The 27,853-nt window shown below is 41.3% G+C and overlaps 1 protein-coding gene across 1 annotated transcript in view; it reads left to right on the top strand.

Annotated features, from left to right (window-relative positions):
- The window catches only part of LOC135225411 (G patch domain-containing protein 1-like), a gene marked incomplete in the record, with an annotated part of 225,305 nt that overhangs the window by 34,243 nt on the left and 163,209 nt on the right, over positions 1-27,853 (top strand). Inside the window, 2 exon segments of the mRNA XM_064264747.1 lie at positions 10,535-10,770; positions 11,017-11,145. Coding sequence (XP_064120817.1) covers positions 10,535-10,770; positions 11,017-11,145 — 365 coding nt within the window.

Raw genomic sequence — 27,853 nt, forward strand, 5'->3', positions numbered from 1 at the left:
TTGATCATTTTACAATTTGTTATATACCAAAACCATCACAATTTAGTGTACAATATAATGAAAAACAATTAACTCATTAGCTTTAACCGTTTTGCTCACAGTGCGATTGTATACAATTATATATGAAATTTTTTTTTTGTGCTTTCATATATTCCATGTTTATATATGATAATGAATATTGTTTTTTTCAATTCTGAGGTTGCATACTAAATTCAGACAATGAAAAAAAGGAGCCAAAATGAACTCTTAATCTTAAAAACTAAGCGTATTGTGATTAAAAAAAAAAAAAAAAAATTTCCACTTCGTCGCTAACTCCCGAACGCTGCGGCATACGAGACACACTTTGGTAAATATCGGCTCGGCATTTAAGGGTTAATAGAGGGGGTAGCCTTGAAGAGTTAGCTCACCATCTTCTCCTTGCCATCAAACTCCTTACCCCTCCCCTGAGCACACCTCCTTCTTGGGTGAGAGGTTGGGAGCAACAAAGCTACCCTTACTATGTTGAATGCTGTCTCTTGTTACTGCAACTAGTACCAGGAACTCAATGCTCTAGAGCTTCCAGCAGTGGTCTTCCTCTTGAACTGTTCACGAGACCATGCTGCCTCTTGCTCAGCTTGTGGTTTGCCATAGTCTTGGTCCATATATATACCCATTCCCTTGTATTCTCTACTACTAATTCAGCTGCTACCAAGGATAGGGAGTTGGTTAGGTTAGTCACTCCTGATTTGAAACGTTGTTTCAAGTACTAATCAGGTAACAGAAACTTGTTAACTGGTAAACGAGCAGATATGTCACCCATTCTTGGTAGAGCCATTGTTAACCCACACTCAAAGAAGCATTTATGTCACCCATTCTTGGTAGAGCCATTGAACCCACACTCATTGTCTGTATGGTATTTGGACCATGCTTATAAGTATGCAGTGGGTGTGTAGTAACATGTTTGCCTGGTGCCTTGCATGTCCTGTTATAAGTGCAATGCTTCAAACCTTCCTGTGTCTTCATAGATGAGGAATGTTGAATTTGCTTCCCCTGTGTATGGTGATTGTAGTGACTCTTTACCTGTGCTTCTGTCGAGTATGCTTGGTAGAATCGGTACTACCCTCTCATTCAGCAGTTTAAGGTCCTCAGACTATGTCCATATAGATGAGGGGTTCATGTTGACAGGTCTACTTTTACAGTACTTGCTGGTGCTATGATAATTTCTGGTTTGCCACAGATCCAGATGTTTTTTTTACACTATAATGCCATACCAGCTTTCTTGAGCAGCCATACTTAGCCCACCTTTTTCCAGAGGTGCGCAAAAAAAATGTTAGAACTGCAGTGCTGTGGTATGATATGCATTAGAGATGTAGTACAATAGGGCCCTTTATATGTGGGTACCCCCTAGACTTGGGACCACCTTGACGTGGTAAAGGGAGGTCTTGAACCCCAGAAATTTGTTCCTGGGTTCAAACCCAAGAGTCCCATATGTCATTAAATATTTATTTAGGTTAATTTTTGTGGAATTTTTCATTTTTGCTAAAATTTGTTGGACCTGATAGATAGAAAAAGATATCATAACGGGGACTTGGTTTATATTTGAAGTTAAATATGTAGTGGGAACTGTGGTAGAACCATCAACTGCCCAATAATGTTCGGACCTGAGAGAGATCAGGCAGAACTTTTCTGCATGGTTATACCATTGATTCCAGGGGAGTCTTGTTCTGGGGATAAAAAAAGGACTCTCGGCGTTCTATCCGGGTTTGCCCATAATGTGATTAAGGTGGGGATGATTGTAGTCTCAGTCCTATTCTTCATACTTCAATCTTTATGTCTAGTAGTTTTAAACATTCCAGTACCCCTGGGCACTTTAGTTTCCTGCTGTAGTGCTTATGGGGACAGGGCTAACCATACCACCTACTGATACACAGTGTAATTGAATTTGCTTGAGCTCATGTCAGTAATGTTTTAAGAATACTGTCTGATGACCACCTCGTACATTCGGAGACCTCTTTGGAAGAGACATTCTGAAGAGGGCCAATGACCAAGGAAAGGAGTGTGGGTTTGCCTTTTTAATGAAGGACACTAAAATTATTCTTACCCCAGGTAGAGAGAGTGGTTTATTCGAGCTAGGGTGTAGGAAAATTGGACCTTTGGGATGTTGGCTGTGACCTCTAGGTAAATCTTAATTGCTTGAACTGGGCATGATGTTTTGTCTGCTAAATTGAGTATTCTTATAAAATAGGAGTTTTCCTTCTTAAAGGATCCTCTTTCTTGAACAGGAATGATGCGCCAGGGGACAATAATGATTGATTATCCAGTTTGTGTAATATGTTCCTATCTGAGAGAGCCTAATTCACTAATACAGGCTCCTGATAGTAATGTAATTATGGAGATAGCACTTGTAGGCATTTTCTTACTGTGATCAGCATGCAATACTTTCCATCACTTTGCTATGAGTTCTTTCTTAAATTCTATAGTGTTTCTTGTCTATAGTGTTTCTCGCCATTTTTACAGAACTTTTCTTTGGCTCCCATGAAAGCTTATTTAGCAATGCACTCAAATAAAAAAGCACAAAAATGGACAAAAAAGCACAAACACAAAAATGGAATGGATCACAAGAGAACACAGGTTGCTTTGTTTGGGCGCTCAGTGTGGGGCTAGTCATGCAGTGGGCCCCGGAAGGAGCATTTCTGAGTGTATGAAATCCAAGGAAACGTACGAGACCTGTGACAAAATTTCGTTTGGCAAAAAGTCTATGAAAAACAGAATTGCCCAAAAACAAAAACTGAGGTTCCACTGTAATCTAACCATATTAACCATATCTTCCATACTGACTGGTATTGCCAGATAGATGAAATCTGTAATTTTTGTACTAGGTACCTAGCAATGTAGGATGAGGAGTTTTCACGGTATAGATAATGTTTGAAAAATCCATACTTGAAGGTCTCAGTTCAGAAAGGAGGATGTATATATAAACGACTTTTCCTCCTGTTTTCTGGGATAGAACAGCAGATGATAGTGGAATTTATCTTTTTGTCCTTGGAGATTAGGAGTTTGTTCAAAACCTTTGAAATCTGGGACCGTGAGAAAAAGATATTATATCGCCCTCCACTTGTTCCAGTCTTGTATATTGGGGGTTTGTGATTCTTGTATGTGTCAAAAAAAAACAGGTTGACATCTGGTTGTGGAAACAGGTTGGCTATTGTTTGAAATTGTTACCTGAAAGGATTATCTAAATTAATAATGAATTGTGGAACATTTCATTTGTTAAAACTTCTAGAAAAACGACAAATTCTTCAAATTTTGCACTTTTCACAAATACGTACATAGCAATTACGAGACCATAAGAAAGCGCTGTCCATGTGCTTGCAAAACAGAGGCCAGTTTTTGGCTTTCGTACCAGAAATAAACACTTGTTTCACAGTTTAAACTAACAGTTTTTAACTGGAGCTTAAAAATAAGCACTTAACTTTCAAGTTTAAAAATTTCTATGATGAAAAAATGTTGAATCATTGTGACCTATACTGAAGAGCACGGGCTTGAAGTCTTCACTCTGTGATGAGTGGAAGAATAATGGTTCATAGTCTTTTAACCAGCCTGGACCGCCTAAACAAGATGACCGACGGTGCATGCACAGTAATCACCTTCTTCCAGATTTGATGTTGGAAAACTTGGCTTACCCTTGCTGAAGACAAGAGAAAATGCCCTCTTGTCTTGAAGTCCTTTGTACTCTATCATGTGTCATAGTGTTTATCATTATGGCACAATACCTGGCTACAAGACTGGGCTAAAAGATATTTCTTTGGTATCAGTCTATTCACCATTGAGAGCGCTGACACACCATGTAGGGTAACTTCAATGAGGATAAAAACAAGTGACTATGCTATCAAAAAATAATAATTTAGGTCATTAAATATTTTTGTAATGATTTTTATGGTATAATGTAAAGCATAATTAACTGTACCTTGAAGTGCATATCAAGCAAAATACGTATAATGTATTGCTTTGTGAGCTGGCTTGTTTCATACATTAAGATGACTTTAGTCTATAAAATGAGAATTAATATTTTCACATAAGTGACTTACCGAACAGTTACATAGCTTATAGCTTCTTACCTTGCGGCAGTCGAAATTCAAATTGTTGGCGCCAGCGGCGTTGCTATCTTAAGTATAGGTGATACAAGACCCGCCCACATCCGGGAACCCTGGGTACTGCTAGCCTTCTACCGTCAATTTTTGTTTCTGCCGCTCACGGGGTAACACCTGTGAGTTTTTCGCTGCAGTCTCCTGCGTCGCCATTTTGGATTTTGGTTTTGTTTTGGTGATGTACAAGTTTTTGGTTTTTCTTGCAGTTAGCTATCTCTATTCAGTTTTTTGTCATTATTGCTAATTATGTCAGATTCTAGTTCATCTGCTGTAAGGTTTTGCAGCGCTGGCTGCAAAAAAAAGGTTAGCTAAGTTATGTCACGATCCGCACTCTAAGTGCACTAAATGCAGAGGACAAAATTGTAATGGTATGGATGTGACATGTGATGAATGTAAAGAATTGGATGAACAGGGATGGAAGGCGGTTAGATCGCATGCTGAGAAAATGGAGAAAGATAGGAAGAGGAAGGCAGCTCTTAGGGCTAGTAGTAAGAATAGGTTAGAAACTACTCCTGTTCCTTCCGGGAGACAAATAAGTCTTCTCTTGCCTCCTCCTTTATTAGAGAATATTTTCTCCAATTAATAGTCCTCCTACTTCTCCTTTGATTACCCTGTTCAAGTTGCCCATGTTTCCGAACCCAACACCATTGCCTTGCTTGAGTCTAAGATGGATAAAAAGTTCGAAGTGTTAGCTGAATCAGTTATGAAGTTAGGAATGTCTTTTAAAGCTTTCGTAGATAGTACAGTGAAATCTAGGTTGCAGTGCAAAGTGTTAATGTTGCGCCTGAGGAGGCGGTTGTCCGTTCCCCTCGACTCCCAGACGAAGGTCACTGTCCCACGCTCCCCGCAACCGGGAGAAGACATACCGGAGGTCGGAAGGAGTCTGGGGGAGTTTGCCCCACGGTCAGCCGTCGACTCCGTCGACTCGCGGGTGCCTGTCGTCCAAAAAGATGTGGAAAGGTGTTAGTGTTTGTGATTCTCGTCTGTCTTCTGATTCGGAAGTTGCAATCGCCAGTGCGCAAAAGGCGAGGTGATTTGGTGTCTCGACCGTTAAAAAGACATTCGATTCTTGCGGGTGATTCGTCACCGACTCCTGTTAAGAAGTCTAAGAGGCATTGGAGTCCTCAACCTTCGTGTAGTTTTGCTCCGGATGTGATATTTAGTGAATCTCCTCCGCAGTCGCATTTTTCGGCTAAAAGCAATGGCTCTCGGACTAGACTTTGTGATAATTCACGATCGCTCGACTCTCCCAAGCGAGTCTCGGTCGCAGTTTCGGCTCGGTCGCCTCGTTCGACTCCGTATTACTGTCCAGAGAAGCGTATTCGCTCGTCTTTGTCGACTCCCCCTCGCCGTGAGTCGATAGGAATTTCGACTGGTTGTTCGCCTGTGTCGACTCGTGGTGCGAAGACTTCACCTGTTAGAAAGAATCGTTCTTCGACTGAAAGACCATCGACTGCTACAGTGTTAGACGATTCTACCTTAGCTCCATTTAAGAAGCATTTCCAGGATCTTATGAGTTTGTTGAAATCCTCCACCGGGGTAGAACATAAGCCTGATTTCGACTCTGCTTCCGTGCAGTCTGAAGAGGAAGCTTGGATCAAGATGACAAGGATTCGTCGGCTTATTCGAGTCTTCTTAAATTTTTCCTGTCCACTTATCCAGATTACTTTGAACCTGCTTCTCCGTCTTCACCGCCTTCAATGTTCGTTAAAGATAGGAAGACAGCGTATTGTGCTACTAAAATGGTTCTTTCTCAGTCCTCGAAGCAGGCCCTTAAGGAGTCAACAGAGTGGCTTTCTAAGAAAGAGGGAAACAGGTAAGGCTTCGTTTGCTTTCCCACCTTCTAAGCTTCAGAGTAAAGGGTATCGCTTCTACGCAACTGGAGAAGTTCCTTCTTTGGGAGTGTCTGCCTCCTCCCAGGGAGACTTCTCCGGTTTAGTGGATCACACCGAAAGAGCAGCTTTTTCGTCAGCTAAAATTTTGTTTTCTTCTTCAGAGCTGGACCATTTGGTGAAGAATATTTTTAAAGTATTTGAGGTATTTAGTTTTTTGGACTGGACTATTGCCTCTTTAGCTTGCAAGATTGAAGACTGTCAGTCTTTAGAAGAAGATTTTGCCACAGACTGGTTAGGAGTTCTGTCCTGTGCGGATTAAGGCTGTTAGAGATGGGTCAGGAGAATTAGCAGCCCTTTTCACAATGGGAGTGATGAAGAAGAGAGAAAGGTGGTGTTCTTTCGTGTCTAAAGGAGTCACTAATAACCAGAAGTCGGCTCTCATGTTTGCTCCTCTCTGTAAATCTCATCTTTTCCCTGAAGAAACCATTCAGCAAATTCTTCGGATTTAGAAAAGAATCTACTAATGATCTCCTTCTTCAGTCTTCCAGACGTCCGAAAGAGCCTACTACGACAGGAGCTAAGTCTTCTCCTCTTCAGAAGCATCCTTTCGAGGGAATAAACCTAAGTGGCACGACCCAGGACTAATTTGCGTCCACAGTACAAGTTCCTCAAAGAAAACCTCCCCCCAAACCTTCGGACAAGTGAGAAGCCGTTCCTTCACGTGCAAGTAGGGGCAAGACTCCATCTTTTTTGGGAAGAATGGAGTCGAAGAGGTGCAGAGCAATGGGTAGTTCAAGTTCTTCGAGAGGGATACTCGATTCCTTTTGTTTTAGATCCTCCTCTCTCCGATACACCAATCAGCTTAACAGCATATTCTCCAGGATCAGAGAGAGCTTTGGCTTAGCAGCAGAGGTCAATGCACTCATCAAGAAGGGAGCAATAGAGGAAGTCCTCGACAGTTCTCAGGGATTCTACAAACAGACTCTTTGTAGTTCCCAAAGCCTCGGGAGGTTGGAGGCCAGTGCTAGATGTAAGCGCATTGAACCTTTTTGTGCTGAAGACAAAGTTCAATATGGAAACAAATCATTCTGTGATGTCGGCACTTCGCCCAGGCGATTGGATGGTGTCCCTGGACATGAAGGACGCCTACTTTCATGTCCGATTCACCAGAGTTCAAAGAAGTTCCTGAGATTTGTGTTCGAAGGAGGACATATCAATTCAGAGCCCTTTGTTTCGGCCTTTCGACGGCCCCCTCAAGTATTTACTCGTTTGTTCTTGCTCCATTGGGGAAATGGCTGCATATGTTGGGCATAAATGCAGCATTTTACCTGGACGACTGGCTTCTCAGATCGGGTTCGAGGACACAGGTGCGTGAAGGATTTACGGAAGACACTGTCATTAGCGAGTCATTGGGTGGGAATTCTCATCAACCTGGGAAGAAGTCTCAATTAGTGCCGTCCCAGAAGATCCCCTATTTGGGGATGATTCTGGACTCTCAGACTTTTCGGGTTTTTCTGTCCCCGAAAAGAATAGAATCTTGCCTCAAAAAAGTGAGCCAATTCCTGAATCGTCAGTCCTCCTCCGCCTTGGAATGGATGAGTCTTCTAGGGACGTTATCATCAGTAGAGACGTTTGTAAAGTTGGGTCGTCTTCACATGAGATCTCTTCAGTTTTATCTCAAAGCGAGTTGGTGTCGGAAGTCTCAACCAGACACGTATTCGTTCCCAGTGTCGGAAGAGATCAAGAACGACTTGAGATGGTGGATGTCGAGGGAAGATTGCAGGAGGGTCTCTCCCTGACATTAAGGAACCCAGACGTAGAATTATACTCCGACGCATCGGACAGAGGTTGGGAGCTCTCCTAGGGACCAAAAAGATCTCAGGATTATGGTCAGAGAAAGAGAGGTTGAATCACATCAACATGAAGGAGTTGAAGGCGATTTGGTTCGGTCTGCAAGCATTCGCTCCTTTGGTCGTGGGAAAGAGAGTGGCAGTATACTCCGACAACACCACCGCTCTATCTTATATCAGGAATCAGGGAGGAACCCATTCATTCTCCCTCCCAACAAAAGTCGCAGAAGATCTCCTTCTCTGGTCTCAAGATCGGGCTATTTCCCCTTCGTTCCGAGGTTTGTAAACAGGGGAAGTTAAATGTACTGGCAGACGAACTCAGTTGAGTAAACCAAGTTCTTCCCACGGAGGTGGACATTGCAAGACAAAATTTGTCAGGAACTGTGGAAACTTTGGGGAAGACCTTCAGTGGATCTGTTTGCCACGGTTCGAGGAAACAATCGACTTCCGATCTTTTGTTCCCCAGTTCCAGATCCTCTTGCTTGGAAGACCGACGCAATGCTTCAGGATTGGACGGGGTCTAGACGTTTACGCCTTTCCCCCATTTGGAATGATCAGAGAGGTGTTGAACAAGTTCCTCTCACATCAAAATGTGTCAATGACGTTGTAGCACCATTCTGGCCCAGGAAAGAGTGGTTTCCAGACCTTCTCAAGTTGGTTATAGACCATCCCAGACTTCTTCCTCAGTATCCTCGGCTACTCAAAAACAGCCCCACTTCGACAGGTATCATCAGAATTTGTCCGCTCTGTCACTGACAGGGTTCAGACTGTCCGGAAACTCGTCAGAGCTAAGGGGTTTTTTCTCGTAGAGCGGCAGAGGCTATTGCTAACTGTCGAAGAAGCTCTTCTGCCAAGCTTTACCAATCAAAGTGGGGAGTCTTTAGGACGTGGTGCAGAAGACATAATTTCTCGTCTTCTAAAACCTCTGTGACAGAAATAGCTGATTTTTTGCTGTACCTTAAAGAAGTTAAGAACTTGTCGGTATCGACAATTAAAGGGGTACAGAGCTATGCTGTCCTCAGTGTTTAAGCATAGAGGGCTTGACATCTCCTCTAACCAGGATATTGGAGATTTAATTAAATCTTTTAATACAGTAAAAGTATCCAAGAAGGATAGTGTGGACTGGAACTTGGACGTAGTTTTAACTTTTCTGATGTCTTCACGATTCGAGCCACTTCGTGAAGCGTCTTTGAGAGATGTAACGAGGAAGGCACTTTTTCTCTTCGCTTTGGCTACAGCAGGAAGAGTGAGTGAGTTACAAGCCATCCACAAAGAGGTGGGGTTCAAAAATCGTAATGCGGTTTGTTCTTTTGTTAACGAATTTTTAGCAAAGAACGAATCTCCCTCTAACCCATGGCCTAAATCTTTTGTACTTAAGGGATTATCTAATATAGTGGGTCCGATGGACGAAGAATATTTACTATGTCCTGTCAGAGCTCTGAAATGTTACCTGTCAAGGACACAATCGTTAGAGGTAATTCCGACCGACTTTGGTGTTCGGTTAAGAATTCTGCAAAACCCCTCTCCAAGAACGCTATTTCGTTCTTTTTGAGAAGTCTGATACTGGAGTCACACTCTCAAGTCCAAGATCAGACTCTAAATGTGCTTAAGGTGAAAGCACATGAAATAACGTGCAGTGGCGACATCCTTAAGCTTCAAGCACTATGTCGCTTTCCTCGATTCTTCAATCTACGTTTTGGAGATCGAGATCTGTGTTCGCCTCATTTTACCTGAAGAATGTAGAGGCTACCTATGATAGTTGTTGTAAATTGGGTCCTTTGTCGGTAGCGGGCATGGTGTTGGGAAAGGAAACATAGGGGAACTTTCTATCCTCTACTGTCTCCTCGCCTTGTTATAGGTTGTTGAGTCGTGGGCAGACTGGAGGCTCATAGTGCTTTGGAGAACCTCCAGATCTTATTTATTACTTTTGAGTATGTCATTATTTTTGTTATAGGTGATGGTCTGTTGTTTATCTGGTTTCTGAAGCCCAGGGCAAGGGCATTATCTGTTTTTTAATATTTTGTCAACCAACGGTCTTGGTCCATGGTTACAAAATCCCACTAAGTAGGACGACCCTGGCCTATACTGCCACGTCTCTAAGAGTGATGAGAGCGCCAACCAGAGGCAGTATTCTCCTGCAGCTGCTCTCTCACAAGGTAGGGTACTGCAACATTTGCTGTTTAATGTGGTCTTACTGTCATTTTTATGTAGTCCATCTACCCTCCTTCCGGGTAGTTTGGATTCAGCTATGTAACTGTTCGGTAAGTCACTTATGTGAAAATGATATTTTCATGATAAAATAAAGTTTCACATATACTTACCGAACAGTTACATAATCAAAGCCCACCCACCTCCCCACAGATGGACGTGTCGGCTAAACGAAAATTGACGGTAGAAGGCTAGCAGTACCCAGGGTTCCCGGATGTGGGCGGGTCTTGTATCACCTATACTTAAGATAGCAACGCCGCTGGCGCCAACAATTTGAATTTCGACTGCCGTAGGTAAGAAGCTATAAGCTATGTAACTGTTCGGTAAGTATATGTGAAACTTTATTTTATCATGAAAATATCATTTTTTATATAGTACTAGTTTTTGATATGTAGAAGTTGTTAGTGATCAGTTAGATGTAAGTTTCATTAGTTATAAGTTTTTTGTCGAATTTTATTTTTCTGAGTTTCCAAAATACATTATTATTATTATTGTAATGTCTATCTTCCATAAGACATGAAAGGGAGAAGTGATGATGAAGAAATGGAGGAAGAGGATTGTGATCCTGATGTAACATTTGCTCCGGACGATGTTGAGACAACATATCTCACAAATCCAAAGTCAGATCAGTTTGGTCTAGGTTATAAACCCTTGGATAGGACACCTGTACTTGGCGGCCACATAAACCTGTTTGATCCGTCACCTCTTTTCTATGAGAGAAAAAAAAGAAAAAAGTCCTCTCATTCAAGGGTCAGGTATAGTAAAGAATGCACTTTAGCAGTTTTTTATTTTCATGAAGTTTTTCAAATGAATTGTAATAAAGAGTACTATTCATTTATCACATATTCTCTGTTGACTTAATTGAGAAGCTGTGTAGAAGCACAATTACATTTTGACAAATTTATACTTGTTTGAGGAAACTTGATTTACACAATGTTGTTTGAGGAAACTTGATTTACACAATGTTATATATAGGATTAATGATTGAATTTCCAGGCATTTGGTGTTGGTGCGTTTGAAGACGAAGATGAGGATATTTATGCACAGGATGATATGAGCAATTATGATTTTGGGGAAGAAAAAGTAGGAGCCAAAAGTAAACAACAACCATCAAAGTCTCACATGGTAAGGCACTTCCTTATTTGTGGAGGAAGCTAGATTGGATTATTTTTATATAAACAGTGTTAAACTGATAGATTATGGTACTTAAGATAGCAAGAGAGAGAAATTTTTATCAATTTAGTATACTTGGGAAGAACAGATTATACTAAGGAGTTTCTCTTGAGGTCAAAATCTCTAGTGTCTCGGGAAATATAAAGATAAAGTAACATTTCTTCTGTCAAGAATGTCCTCATCTCTCAGCTAACCTTTTATAGGCAGTCTGTATTCATACATAAAATGAGTTTTGTCTCTGTATGAACAATTATTAAGGTTATGTGCAGTAACAATAATATGTATTATTGTTACTGCAATTATCTCATTATTGTCTCAATAATGAGACAACTCAGGCACATGTCTAGACTCATAAGGCATGTCCAAAGGATTTGTTCTCCGGGGGATTGGCAAGTAGTAAATGAATGTTGGAAATCCAAAATAGGAAGGCAATTTAAGAAAATTTTCTGTAGCTGGATAAACCATAACCAGCTTGACCAAGTGGTGATCTCTTGTCTTTAACATCCTTTTTCATACTCTTTCGTAAACTGTTGAGCCTTATTTTGCATTTTCTGACATTTTAAACTTTTTGACAAGGTCTTGCTTGAGTCATCGTTAGCCAAAGGAATTTTCCATGGCATTATTAATTTATTGGTAAAGGCATTTTTTATTTTACTATCATATTGCTGTAATTTAGATGTCGTTAACAGGGCAAATTTGTCCTTTTACTTTTAATTTTAAGTGCCCTTCGTATTTCCATCTGTAAAACAAATTCACATTAGTATGATTTTATCTAACTTCTCTTTGGCATTCATGACAGTAAGTCATGAAAGTATGTGGAATAGTCTTATGTCTCATTTTCAAGGTGTATATAATCTCTAAAATACTGCAAGCTTAGGCAATGTGACATTGGAATGAGTGGATCGTTATTTGTAGAAGCGCAAATTGTTTTGAAGATTTTATCGTTCAATTTAGAAGTTTTATCTAAAGGAATGTTCCACAATTGTTATTATTAATACATTATAGATAATTCTTTTTGATAACAATGTTGGCAGTAGCCTACTAATTAGTAGCCTACAATCTAAATTTATTCAGTGAGAATAAGTTAGCTAGACTGTAATAGATATTGTCTGTAGCCTATAACCTAGGATTATGTATCCTTCAGGGTGAACTAGAATAACCTGGATTAGGTAGTAACCTGAAGTAAGGTAAGATTTGCAGACATATCCTTTTTGGCTATGGGCCTGTTAGGCTATGGGCCTAGGCAGTAGCCTAAGTTTACACCAAAGACCTTAGGATTAGATAAAAGGCCACTGACATTTTTCCTTTTACATAGCCTGTTTACTTAAGGGGACCGTCCTCTATGATGTCTATTTTTTTTATTTATTACGCAAAATACATAATTTTCATATATGTTTTAGATATATATAATACCTTCATCATATAAAAATTTCAAGTCATTTGATCAAAAACTTTTCGTTTTATTAGCAAAAATCATGATTTAAAAAAAAAAAATTGGTAGAGTTTTCTCCGCTAATATGACATCAGTTTGTATTGAAAATCATACCATAAAAACTTCTTTATATACGGAACAATTCTGTGTGGCAGAATTTTGATTTTTAATTTTTTTTATTTTTTATGAATTTTTTTTTTTTTTTTAGTCTAGACACTCAAAAAATTCTAAAAAAAAAGAAAAAAAAAGATATCAAAATTCTGTCACACAAAATTATGGGATTTTTATTCCTCTTTCCAATGATATCTTTCTCTCTAAAATTGGATAATAAATAAACGAGTAATTTTTACCGACATGCGCATAAGTATGTTTTGAGTTATGAGCTCCCAAAGATTTGCTATGTAAATTTTTGCTTTTTCTTATAAAAGTCAAAACAACATTATTATAATTACTTTATTTGTACTTTTATTGTTGATTTCTACATCAAGGATCGTGGTCCTACCCCTAAAAGTGGTGTTAGTACCCTCAGCCGGACACCAGATAATGATGTTGACGGCGAGACATGAGTACAATGATGCAGCTGAAAACAATTAATTTTCGTGTTTTTCTTTCAGCACACTCCTGGCCTTCGCTAATTTTGCTAGCCATAGTTGCTAGTAGCCTTCTTGATCTTAGGTAACTTCGGCATTGCTATAAGTTCACTAAGAAGTTATAAAAACAACGTAAATAGCTAGTAACCAAACGCAAGTGCCTACGCGCATGTAACCGCTTTGACGTCTGTGGCGTAACTGAGTCATTCTCCCGAGTCTCGCCTATAAATAACCGCTCTGAGCAGCTCGCTTCTCGCCCAGTGTCACACTACCTTTCATTGCTACCAGATGTATGAGAATTTCGAAAAAAAATCTTAAAAAATCGCTGTATATATGCAAAAATAAACTCGCAAAAACGATTCTGTCAAACTCAAGTCATACAGACGACGCAGTTACGATGACGTCATCATTTAAAAACCGCTATATCTTCATTATTTGTGAAAATAATTGGCTGAAACTTCTGGAAAGCATGCACGGCATGTTTCTGCATAGATACAAGTAAATAAACTCGATTTTTTTTATTTTTTCAAATTGACATGTCATCCGCCATAGCGGACGGTCCCCTTAAGCATAGTCTTAGTACTCTAGGCTATCATGTGCATACCCTTAAAAGGGAATTAAATAGTCTGGATTAATTATACAATAACCTAGACTAGGTGATAGCCTAACTATGAAATTTCCCATTAGTAAGTTACTGTTTTTTTATATAGTATAAAAAACACAGTAAACCAAACGAGCTATGAGGCAGTAGCCTATCTTGAAGGCTACAAATTACACCTAGTTAATCACATAACCTTAAAGGTGAATTAATTTATCAGGATTAGACAGTAACCTATACTAGGTGATAGCCTAACTATAAAGTTCACATTATCAAGTTACTGTTTTATATAGTAAACCAAACAAGCTCATAGCCTATCTTGAAGGCTACAAATTACACATGGTTGATTTCATTCTCTAAAGGCAAATTAATTAATCAGGATTAGAAAATAACCTAGTATACTGGGTGATAGCATAACTAGAAAGCTTCACATTAGAAGGTTCCTGTTTTATATAGTAGATCAAATAGCCTAGGGCTAGATATAAACAACCTTGTTTAGACAAAAATGTTAGCCTAATTAAGAGTTTACATATGAGTAAGTTTAGTCTTTACATTATGAATGATCTAGAATAATCTGGGTGCCTCCCTATAACAGTAGGCTAAGAGAGAACAATTTAGGAAACATCTTATTGTTGGTTTACTAAGTGAGAGTTTAGCCCAAATAGCCTAGGATTAGATATGAGCAGTATCCTAGGCTTAATTGAATAACACATTTTACAACTAGGGGCTAATACTGATACGGTAGCCTATTAATAAGGATGCATAGTAGTGGAGCTCCTATGCAGCCTATATCTTTAAAGGTGATAAAAACCCAGAACAGGATGTAGCCTAACCAAATTAAGTAGGAACCCCCTTTCTAAGGGAATATGCTACATAAAAAATGGCATGGTTTATATCCTTAAACGTTTTAAATTATAATAGGCAGTGACCTAGAATAGGTTGAGCAGAAACCTTCTAGGAAATCCTCTATTCTTAGTTTAATGTACATTATTCTAGAAGCATTAACCTAAAGCCATATAAAACAGTGGCTTGGGCTAACTAAACAAATTAGTTTATAGAAGATTAGTCTGAATGGTATGACAATATGAATTAAAACTTCACATAGCCAGTGCAAGGACTAATACAGCCATATATGGCTGTCAGAACTAACTTTAAACTCCAAAGGCTTAATTTTACATAGATTTCTAATAGAATTTATTAGAAATATGGAAACTATAAGAGGAACCACAGAGGTGTCCCTCATTAACCATCTGACTAGCTTCTAATAACAACTTGCTTTATATCATTGTAGAGCTGCCACTATGCAAGACCCTCATTGCCAGTGTGTACGGCCCATACCACCTGTGTATAGTCCTTGTAAAAAACAAGGAAAATTTGTTTGGTCGCGAGATATTAACTAAACTTGTATTATGCTACTGGCAACAAGTTTTAAGGATGAAACAGCTCATTTTAAGCTGTCCCGTTGAGTCCTAGGGTTCAGTAGGGGTAAGGAAGGGGGGGATTACTTTATATACGCGCATATTATGCGACTTTTGAAGACCTAATTTTAGAGCTAATTTTAAGGGGGTCGCATCATACATGAGATAGAAAATTAGCTTGCATCTTTTCTATGGATCTTTTAAAAAGTTAAGCTTTACTTCACTGCATCCAATAATATTGTATATATTTTTATATTGCTATTGTTGTATTATAAAATACAAAAATAGCAATCAATGTTTTGTTTTGGAAATCAGTTGATGATGATTGTGAGGTAAGTTTATTTTGCTGTATTGAGGTCAAATCAGAGAGCGATTTTCTTGCTTCTAGTTAGCGTAAATGAATCTCAAGATACTCTATTGATATGGAACAAGGTTATTTTTCCTTATATGAAGTGTTTTCAAGTCAAAATATCACTTGAATTCATATCGTTGTGAACAAAATTTAGTTATTTTTTTCATTAGTAGATGGCGCTGAGGGCATGTTTATTGTGTAAAAAAATGGACAAATTGCGTTCGATATTTTCACTTGATTTAATCAGAATACTACGAGCTTTACATATTTATCTTTTATCGGAATGAACACATAAAATGTGTTCTTTCACACCAAATAGTTTTGATTAAAACACATTTCTCTCAAATTTTGTTTACGGTCAAGTTTGATGGTGCTATACCGAAGTTTCCATGTTGCTGATGCACAATAATAGTCATTAGCAGATGAACATTCTTTCCTCAGCTTCAGCTACAACTAACAGCTTAAATTTAGCAGAATATATGCCCTTGCCGATCTTTTCTCCATAGAGAATAAGGATACAGTCATGTAAAATTATATCAGTCCTATTCTTTTTAACATCATTTGTAACAACAACGGTAATTTTTTACTATTGTATGGTTGTTGAAATACAAGCAAGCCGCTGTAGTTATCGGATTCGGTTCATAGCAAATCAGCTGTTTCTGGCTGTATGCGTTTACACAACAAGTATAACATTACTGACGATTTAGCTTTCTCTTTTACTCTTTTTTAACAACTAGAAGTTGGGATAGATAAAGAGATGGAGGTAAACGGGTTAGCCTAACTAGAAAATGTGATAGATAAAAAGGAGGAATAGAGGTTAACCTATTGTAATTTGGTCTCAAAAATTGAACTTCCATGTTACATGAGATACGTGATCAAATCATTGTTTTAGGGTAAAAATTAGGGGTCGCATGATTTGCGAGATTGCGTTGATATGGGAGATTGCGTGTTACACGAGTATATATGGTATATCTTTCCGTCAGAACTCTGGCAGCAGAACAGGATTTATGTTTGGGTCAAAACCCAGTAATATTAGTCCCCAGTACCTCCCAGGTAATTTATTTTTGGGCAAAAACCCAGTACGTAATATCAATTCCCAGTACCTCCTAGGTTAACGATGTGGAGGAAGTCGAGGAATCGTTACATGGGAGTGATGTTCTTACCATGGAATTTGAAGTGGGCATTGCCACTGAAATTGCTCTGCTGAACCCAGATGGATCAGGGACACAAATTTCAGCTAGCCATTGGAGAAACCTAGGAGGAATTTTATCCCCCATGCAGCTATCAAAACTGAAGAGGATCTTTACCCCAAAAGGAATAGTACTAGGATTCATCTAACTCCATCTGAAATGATTACAGGCATTCCCTGGGTTATGATGGGGGTTCCGTTCTTGAGACACATTGTAAGCCGAAAATCGCCGTAAGCTGGAACATCGTCAAGAATCCTAAGAAAACCTTAGTTTTAATGCTTTGGGTGCATTAAAAACTAAACTATGTAAACTGAATTCTTATTTCATTTTTCATCCAAAAATCCTTCAAATATTGATTATTTTGCATTTTTGGAGTCATATTTCTTCTGCCAGATCTGCGTTGTAAGCGCTGTAACCCTGGAACATGCATCGTAAACCTGGGAATAATTTCTGATAAATATAATTGAGAAGCGCCTTAACCTCGTAACGTCGTAAGCTGAACCTGTCGTAAGGCGGGGACTACCTGTATATGTATTTTTGGAGGAGTATTGTAACTTACCCAGGACTTTTGCCCCTTTGTTAACAGGCAGTTACAGTTCCGTTATTGAAGCTCAGTCAAAATGCCCAAGCTTCCCAAAAAGGGATGCACATTTTGCAGCATTTGAACAATTCTGTAAGGAAATTATGGACAAAAAAAAAAATGTCCTTGCCACAGAATGGCAATAGTACAGTGGTACCTCGACATATGAAAGGCTCAACTTACGAAAAACTCGAGATACGAAAGCAAATACAAAGATTTTTTTGGCTTTACATACGAAAATAGTTAGTTACGAAAGGTTGTTGCTGTAAAGTCCCGAGATTTGCCCGGACCACCGAGAACAATTTTAAAACTCGCGCGCCGCCAACTGAGTAAACTCGCCACCATCCTCCCGCTCTTTCATTGGTTCCTGATGCTAGTCACCCCATAGGATCCTGCTCTCCTATTGGTGTATTCTATTGGTAAAAGGATGCTGTAAATTGAAAAACTTATTCATGCAATACATTTAATAAAAAGAAACATTAGGTAAAGATAGAATAGAATGAATGGTTATTATACTGTTTGGTAGTTTCAGTAGTTGAAGAGAGATAATGAAAATTTGATTACTGTACGTACTGTGTGCTAGGTGGTTGCTTGGCGATCATTCGGTACTTGTAAGTGCTGAACGTAAACAGAAGTTTGGAAGCTTTTTTTTTGTTTTGTTTGATTGTTTATTATAGTTAATGGTTACTTAATAATTATTTGAAATTACATGCAATACATTTAATAAAAAAAATTGTGAATTAGATATCATAAAATATAAAATAAATCAGACTGCTATCATCGAAGCCAACAAATACGTATTTTCTAGAATTCTTCTATTTTAATATGACGTATATGTTTCATTATAGCTGTCAGTAACTCGGTATCTCCATTAGCTAAAGATAGAATAAAGAATAGAAATGAATGGTTATTATACTGTTTGGTAGTTTCATTAGTTGAAGAGAGATAATGAAAATTTATGGCTTACTGTGTGCTAGGAAAAGTGATTGCTTGGCGATCGTTTGGTACTCATAAGAGCTGAATGTAAACAAACGATTGGAAGGTTTTTTTTGTTTGTTTGTGTATTATAGTTAATGATTAATTAATAATTATTTGAAATGAGTACATACTGATTATTTATACATTTTATTGGCATATTCTAAGCTTTTAGCTTCTTAGGTTTAGATGTCAGAATCATAGACTAGGCTACAGTAGCAACTGCTAACATAGGCTAGGCTTATTGCTAAGGGACATATGCTAAAGTCCTAATATATGCAGTAAAAATGGGGTTGAACATTACATGCAGTTGAATATTACTCAAGTATGTACAGTATTTTGCCTTTTGGAGTCATATTTCTTCCGTCGGATCGGCGTCGTAACCCTAGAACATGTGTTGTAAGCCTGGAAATATAATTTACTGGGGTGTTTTTGTAGTGTTTGGAACGGATTAGGGATTTTACATGTAAAATGCGGTTTAAGATACGAAAAGTTCATGATACGAAGGCCGTCTCGGAACGGATTAATTTCGTATGTCGAGGTACCACTGTATATCCATACAGAGAGCCCAGTCAAAAATTCTGTGGAAACAATGTTAAAATTTCTTATCACTTTTGAAGACAAATGCCTTGCAGTTACAACAATCATGGCATACAAGGCATCATTAACGGAACCATTGATTTATGAAATCAGGGAATTCGGTATTGACTTTAGTATAGAAGTTGTCACTTCCCTTTTGCAGTCTTTTAGTTCCGGTTATCGTTGCCAAAAGGTGCCTTATGGTGCCATAACATACCTAACAGAGGTGCCATAAATGCCATTATGGTGCCATAAATCTCTTGAGTTTCGGTTAATGGCGTTTTTTGCTTATTGGCATCCCTTCAGGAACGGAACCCCCCTCCCTGATAACCGGGGGTTGCCTGTACTTGGTCCCTGAACAAGACATTTATGACTTCAATAGCCCCTCAATTCAGTGAAACCGATATAATCACAACTCCCAAGCTACAATAGGCAATCTTCTTGATTACATTAGCATCAGAAGCTCGTACGTATTAGCAAACTGGGCTCTTTTAGAAGGGGACAATACATCATGCATACGGCTGACCATCAATTATTATTGTCCTCTGGCCTGTCATTCCTGGCCAAAAATGAGATTCTTTTAGAAAGGAAATCTTTTATTCTAAATAAACTAGATTTAGCAGACAAAATATTATGCCCAGTTGAAGCCCTTAATGTTTACCTAGAGGTCACAGCAAACATCCCAGAAGGTCAGTTTTTTCCCATACTATAGCAACACTGTTGTCATGGGCTCAAACAAATTTGACTACACTGTGTATCGGTAAGTGGCATGAATATTCCTGACCCAAAGACGCTACAGAGGCAAACCACGGGTCTTCCTAACAGTTGGGTATGCTAACTATTGCAGGGGAAGGTTTGAAAATACTGCAACCATACCCAGCATTCTTAGGTAAGTCACCACAGAACTTCACCCTCAAAAATGTCAGTTCGCACTTAGTTTTTTGTTCTTTGCTACCAGACCTAAAGGTAGTTGGAATAAAGAATGGTGCCTTGAAACTTGTGCTTGACCCTTGATCAGAAATGTTTTTGGGTTGTGGGGATTAAAACTCGAGAGCTTTTTGTCACCTATCAATTTCTTTGTAAAGCTCCTTGAGGATGAGAAAGCAAGTATGCTATTATAAAAGAGGTTTTGATGTAAGAAAAGCTTATTTTTGTACATGAACTTTCCTGTCAGACATACTTAGCTTACGTCTCTGACGTCACGACAGAATTCAAAACTCGTGGCTAACGCGACAGGTAGGTCAGGTGATCTACCTTACCCGCCAGCTGGGAAGCGGGTGTAAGACCAACATACCTTTCTTGCCAGATTTTTTCTGTCGTCGGTGTCGACCACACCTGTTGTCGGTACCTCTCGACAGTTGGATTCTTTTCTCGTTTTCGCCCTGGATTGTTTCTACGGACTTTTGGTGAAGTACCGATCTTTTGGCCTGGCATTCGCGATTTGTGGACAGTTATTTGACTTTCTTTGGATTTTTCTTGGATCATGATGTCTGATGTTGATACTAAGAAAACTGCTATGTTTAGAGTTTGTTGTATGACTGAGTGTAAGGTGAGGCTACTGAAAGCTGCGGTAGACCCTCACACGGTATGTTTGAAGTGTAGAGGGAATGAATGCACCTTTAATAATCCTTGTAATGAATGTGAAAAGCTGAATGAGGATGAATGGAAGTCTTTGTCTTCCTACTTGAGGAAGCTTGAAAAGGATAAAGTTAGGAAAGCTTCTTCTAGGAGCAGTAGTAGATCTCGTATTAGCGAGTTGGATATAGATAATCCTATTTTAGAAGTAGCTCCTTTTGTCAGTTTCAGCTCCTGCTCCCTGCACCGAAGCCGAAGATGCGCCTTCGGAAGTGGCCTCCATGAAAGCCACCATTCGCAGTATGGAGAGGAAAATCAAACAATTAGAAGGTAAGAGTGATTCCAATAGTGATTTGTGCAGTGAACCCAGTGCAGTGGAGGGTGCGTCTGATCGGCTCCCTAATGCTTCCAGGCCTAGACCTCTTCCAGACTCCCAGTCCCAGTGGAGGAGGAAAGTCGAAAGCCGCAGGAAGGTTAGGGAGCATCCCCACCACCGGTCAGGCATCCCCTCGGTAGCTCCTGTTGATCGTTCCCAGGCTACCTTGGATTGCTCCAAGAGAGAAATATTGCGCCAATGCTTCTCGTCTTCGCCTTCGCCTTCTCCTAAACGAGGATGGAGCTCTTCGGAAGCCTCGCGCCCTTCGAAGAGAGCCTGGAACGCTCCCTGCGCCCGTCCATCCAGCCCTGAAGTTTTTTCGGAAGAGCCTGAGGTGGAAGCGAAGAAACGTAAGAGATCTCAGGAGTATCGTTCCCCGAGCAGAGATCGAGCCTCGTCACCTGTTCAAGAGTTTGTGAATTCTCCTGCAAGGGTGTTGGCTAACCTTCAGGCGCAGATTTCGGCTCTGGCTGGCTCTCTTTGCGTGTCGTCTCGTCGTAGGAAGGACGTCTCGCTTCCTGTAAAGAAGTCCAGGCTCCCCTCTCCTGACTCTCGCTATTCAACGGAAGCGGCGCACTCACCTGTGCGTTCGGATTCTCGCAGGAGACTTTCTGCTTCGGACAAGATCCCATCTGCGTCCAAGCGCCATTCGCCTGACAGACAGGTTTCTCCTTCGGACAAGGAGCAAACTGCTCGTAGGAGATCTTCACCCTACAGACGCTCTTCTCGAGACAGGATCGCTCCCCTTGACAGGCGCCAAGAGCCTAGTAGGCGCTACTCGCCTCGTAGCCGCTCCTCGTCTCGCCTCCACTCTCCTGTTGACAAGCGCCCTAAATCGGACAGGCGCTCTTCGCTGGACAGGCGTCAAGAGCTTGTTAGGCGCGTTTCTCCTGGCAGGCGCTCTTCTCCTGACTTTCACTCTCCTCGAGTCAGGCGCCGAGATCCTAGCAGGCGCTTCTTCCCCTTGTAGGCGCTCACCTAGTAGGCGCTCGTCGCCAGAGATCCTCTCGCCTCGGTTCAGGCGCCAAGAGCCTGGTAGCCGCTTCTCGTATGGCAGGCGCTGTTCGCCTGGTAGCCGCTCTCCTTTGGATAGGCGCCAAGAGCCTGATAGAAGTTCTTCTTCAAACAGGCGCTCTGCTCCTGACAGCCGCCTTACTCCTGTTAGGCTCCAAGAATCTGGGAAACGAACTCCTCCAGACAAGAAGGATGTTGCAAGTAGACGCGTTTCTGAAGCTTTGTCTCCAAGACGTATACGTCTTACTTCCTCTAGAGACTCTTTTAAGAATAGTCGCGCCTCTAAGGATCATGAGGGTTCTTCAGCTCAGGAAGAACAGGACCCCTCAGAAGAAGAAGGACCAAAAGACTCCTCTGTTTCCTTCTATAAGAGGCTGACAGATTTGCTCCTGCAAGAGTTTGGAGATATCCTTTCTCCTGTGGCTCCTCCTTCTCCTCTTTCGTTATTCTCCACTTCGAAGACGTCGAAGGTTTCGTCTTGTGTAAGGATGAAACCTACTGTTTCCATGAAGAAGGCGCTTAGAGGTTTTGGGGAATGGCTCCTTTCTAAGGAAGAGAAAGGGAAGACGGTTTTTTCTTTCCCTCCGTCTAAACTGACTGGCAGATTGGGATTCTGGTACGAATCGGGCAAACCTTTAGGCCTCGCTCTCCCTTCGTCTGCGGACTCGGACTTCTCTTCATTGGTGGATTCTGCTCGTCGTTCCGCCCTCTTGTCCGCCAAGACTACGTGGGGGATGAACGAACTTGACCACCTACTGAAGGGAATGTTCCGAGTCCTGGAAGTTTTCAACTCCTTGATTGGTCTTTAGGAGTTCTGGCTAATAAGACCCAGACCCCAGATTCTCTGTCTCCTGAAGATCTTAACTGCGTCCTCACTTGCATGGATAAAGCAGTGAGAGACGGATCGAGTGAAGTCTCCTCACTGTTTGGAGCTGGAGTTATTAAGAAGCGGTCTGTCTACTGTTCGTTTCTCACTAAGGCAGTTTCACATGCACAAAGGGCCTCGCTTATGTATGCTCAACTCTCTCCTCTTCTGTTCCCCAAGAAGATTATTCAAGATGTCTCGAGTGCCCTTTCAGCTAAGGCTACTCAGGACATGTTAGCCCAGGCGGCCAGGAAACCTCGCTCTGTCTTCCAACCCAAGGCCAAGAAAGAGACTCCTCTGAGGCAGGAGCCCTTTCGAGGAGGACCCGCTGTCAGAGGTTCTTCAACCAGAGGAACTAGACCTTTTAAGAGAGGTAAAACCTTCTCTAGGTCAGTCAGAGGGAAGAAATAGCGATCAAGGACTCCAGACATCAGTGGGTGCCAGACTACTGAAATTTGCCGACGTCTGGGCCCACAAAGGGGCAGACAATTGGTCCCTATCGATTGTCAGCAAAGGATACCTCATTCCCTTCTTGTCAAGACCACCATTGACGACAACTCCGAGGGATTTGGTGGCCAAGTACAAGGACCCCATCATGAATCAAGCCCTTTCTCTAGCAGTAGATCTCATGCTAGAGAAGGAGGCTATAGAACTAGTGAAGGATCCCCGCTCTGCGGGCTTTTACAACAGACTATTCCTAGTTCCGAAGAGCTCAGGAGGATGGAGACCGGTTTTGGATGTAAGCGCCCTGAACGTCTTTGTGGAAAAGAGGAAGTTCGCCATGGAGACAACTTCCTCAGTGTTAGCGGCTCTTCGTCCAGGGGACTGGATGGTGTCTCTAGACCTTCAGGACGCTTACTTTCATGTGCCGATCCATCCTTCTTCACGGAAGTATCTACGATTCATGATGGGAGGAAACATCTTCCAATTCAAGGCCTTGTGCTTCGGCCTATCGACCGCACCCCAAGTTTTCACGGGGTTAATGAAAAACGTGGCGCAGTGGCTACATTTGGAGGGAGTGAGGGTGTCGCTTTATCTCGACGACTGGCTAATCAGAGCAGAGTCTCAAGAAAGATGTCTGGAGGACCTTCAAAAGACCCTTACATTGGCAAGTTCTCTGGGACTTCTGGTGAACTTCCAGAAGTCTCCAATTAATCCCAGTCAAGAGCGGATCTATCTGGGGATTCGGATAGCTTCTCTGGCTTTTCGGGCTTTCCGTCGCCAGAGAGGATAGCTCGTTGCTACGAGAAAATAACGACCTTCCTAGAGAAAGATGCATGCACAGCGAGGGAGTGGATGAGTCTGCTGGGGACCACTCTCCTGTTGGAGCAATTTGTTTCTCTAGGAAGGTTGCATCTCAGGCCTCTACAGTTCTTCCTATACCAGAACTGGAGGCGTCTCTCCCTAGATCTGGAGTTCTCCTTCAAGATCTCAAGGGGAATCAAGAGAGACCTTCGGTGGTGGAACAACCCACTTCGTTTTGTGGAAGGAATGTCTCTTTACATGCCGAACCCCAGCCATGTGTTGTTTTCCGACGCATCGGAAGCAGGTTGGGGAGCGACGCTCGGGACAAGAGAAGTGGTCAGGCACCTGGAAGGGGGGGGGGAATCAGGTTGTCCTGGCACATCAACAAGAAAGAGTTGATGGCAGTCTGGATGGCGTTGAAAGCCTTCGAGCCCCACGTCCGAAATGCAGTAGTGCAGGTCAATTCGGACAACACAACAGCCTTGGCGTACATAAAAAAAACAGGGGGGGACGCACTCCTTCTCCCTGTACGAAAACAGCAAGGGATCTTCTGCTGTGGTCTCAAACAAGGAAGATCAGTCTTCTCACCAGATTCGTACAGGGAGAAAGGAACGTCAATGCCGATCTCCTGAGCAGGAAGAATCAACTCCTGCCTTCCGAGTGGACCCTCCACTCAGAGGTATGCCAAGACCTGTGGAGAAGATGGGGCAGACCTCACATCGATCTCTTTGCAACAGCAAGGAACGCAAGAATCGAACTTTACGGCTCCCCAATCTCAGACCCAGGAGCAGTATCAGTGGATGCGTTTCTCCTAGATTGGACAGGTCTAGACGTCTACGCCTTTCCCCCTTCAAAGTACTGGGACAAACCCTCAAGAAATTTGCTATCTCGGAGATGACAAGAATGACGCTAGTAGCTCCGTTCTGGCCCGCCCAAGATTGGTTCACAGAGGTACTGGAATGGTTGGTGGACTTTCCAAGAGCACTTCCACAAAGACAAGATTTGCTCAAACAACCCCACTTCGACAGGTATCACAGAAACCTCCCCGCTCTCAATCTGACTGGCTTTCGACTGTCAAAAGTCTTGTCAGAGCGAAGGGGTTTTCGACAAAAGCTGCTAAGGCTATCGCCTCAGCTAGAAGACCTTCGATCCTTAAAGTCTACCAGTCGAAGTGGGACATCTTTCGCCGGTGGTGCAGGAACCAGAAGTTTTCCTCTTCCAGTACCTCTGTGACTCAGATAGCAGATTTCCTAGTTTTCCTCAGAGAAAAATGCGGTTTGGCAGTATCTACTATCAAAGGATACCGAAGCCTGCTGGCTGCTGTTTTCAGACATAGGAATTTAGATCTTTCGAATAACAAAGATCTTCATGATCTATTAAGATCTTTTGAAACTTCCAAGAAAACTTCGAACGAAGTTCCAAGTTGGAATCTGGACGTGGTTCTTCGTTTCCTGAGGTCCTCTAGGTTTGAACCACCACATTTAGCCTCCTTCAAAGATCTTACGAGGAAAGCTCTCTTTCTCATGGCTTTAGCATCCGCTAAAAGGGTTAGTGAGATTCATGCCCTAGAAGGAAGGGTAGGTTTCAAAGGAGATTCCGTGGTTTGTTCCTTCCTTCCTTCGTTTTTAGCAAAGAATGAGAACCCCTCAAATCTTTGGCCAAGGAACTTTGAAGTTCGTGGATTATCTGCCCTAGTAGGGGAAGAACCTGAAAGAACTCTTTGCCCTGTTAGGAGTTTAAAATACTACCTTCAGAAGAAGAAAACCCTTAAGGGCATTGAGGACAGACTATGGTGCTCTGTAAAGGACCCCAGCAGACCATTGTCGAAAAATGCGCTGTCTTTCTTCATTAGAAGTCTTGTGAAAGAAGCACATAGATCTTGTAATGAAGAACATTTCAAGCTCCTAAAAGTCAAGGCTCATGAAGTGAGAGCAATTGCCACTTCCTTGGCCTTTAATAAGAATATGTCTCTTCAGAATCTGATGAAAACTACATTCTGGAGATGTAATTCAGTATTCGCCAACCACTACCTAAAAGACGTCAGTATTACGTATGACGAGTGCTTCGCTTTAGGCCCATACGTATCGGCGGATTCGGTGCTGGGGCAGGGAGCTGGAACATATCCTTAGTAGTTTTTCCCTTGTTTTTGTAATTGAGTTCATAGGTTGTATGAAAAATGATGCAGGTAGGCATCTTTTTTCGTTTCGTAATACTAATAACATTAGTTTGGTTAGGTGATCGGATTTGGTTTGAAGCTCCCTGCGTTGGTAGTGGACAGGTTCTGTCATAGAAGAGGGCGAACCCCCATTGACATGATCCGACTTGGATTCTACTAAGTAAGCGGATATCAAGTCCCGTTAGTAGACCCAAAGAGTCTTTTCAGCTGTAGGTCACGCCCTCGCTGTAGCTCTTATGGCTATGCAGACTAATAGACAGTATCTATGAAGTCTTCAGCCTAAACAGGTAAGAGCCAAGGTTATTTTTATCCTACAACAGGTGTTGTTTACCTTTTCTTTGTTATTTTCTGTCTTGTACCCTCCACCAAGGGTATCAATCAGCTAAGTATATGTCTGACAGGAAAGTTCATGTACAAAAATGATATTGTTATTTTACAATAAAGTTTTGTACATACTTACCTGGCAGACATATACGATTGATGGCCCGCCCAGCCTCCCCTCAGGAGACAGGTATAAGAGAGAAAAAATCTGGCAAGAAAGGTATGTTGGTTCTTACACCCGCTTCCCAGCGGCGGGTAAGGTAATCACCTGACCTACCTGTCGCGTTAGCCGCGAGTTGAATTTCTGTCGTGACGTCAGAGACGTAAGCTAAGTATATGTCTGCCAGGTAAGTATGTACAAAACTTTATTGTAAAATAACAATATCATTTTTGGTAGTTGCTGTTGAGTCCTCAAAACCCTCCTACTTCCCTGATGAAAAGACATGGGATTTGGACAAGGGGTCATCCTGCATTGACTAATGGAATGGAGTGGCTTCTTGGTCTGTTTTTGGTTGTAGTATGTATGCAATATGACTGTGCATATGTGCATAGCTACTTCTTGCAGGTTTTGATATAGGTAAACTGGTTTTAGCATTTGCTGATGATAAGAGGAAGTCCCCTTTTATCCTGAGTCCATTTATTCTCTTATCATGTGTTGTAATGTTTATCATTGCGACAAAATAACCGGCCACAAGACCAGCTAAAAGATTTTTTTGACATTAGTCTGGTCACCATAGAGCTCTGGATAGACCATGGAAGGGTAATCCATGAGGACTTGACATTGACTACCAAAAATAGGTTTTTCCTTCGTCAAAACCTGTTTTATGATAAAAGTGATTTACAGAGAGAGAGAGAGAGAGAGAGAGAGAGAGAGAGAGAGAGAGAGAGAGAGAGAGAGAGAGAGAAGTTAAGTAAATCTTAGTTTAACCAGACCACTGAGCTTATTAACAGCTCTCCTAGGGTTGGCCCGAAGGATTAGATATTTTTACATGACTAGGAACCAATTGGTCACCTAGCAACGGGACCTTCAGCTCATTGTGGGATCTGAACCACATTATATCGAGAAATTAATTTTTATGACCAGAAATAAATTCCTCTGATTCAGCATTGGCAGTGCCGAGAATCGAAACTTTGGACAAACCAGATTGGTAGCCGAGTGCAAAAACCACTCGTCCACGAGAGAGAGAGAGAGAGAGAGAGAGAGAGAGAGAGAGAGAGAGCGAGAACCACATAGTACAACTTACACATCAAAGCAAATATTAAAGTACAGAGAGAGAGAGAGAGAGAGAGAGAGAGAGAGAGAGAGGAGAGAGAGAGAGAGAGAGAGAGATAGATTTACATCAACAGCTGTTTTATGATTTTACTATCATACAG

Source organism: Macrobrachium nipponense, chromosome 13, assembly GCF_015104395.2.
Source record: "Macrobrachium nipponense isolate FS-2020 chromosome 13, ASM1510439v2, whole genome shotgun sequence".
Lineage (NCBI taxonomy): Eukaryota > Metazoa > Arthropoda > Malacostraca > Decapoda > Palaemonidae > Macrobrachium > Macrobrachium nipponense.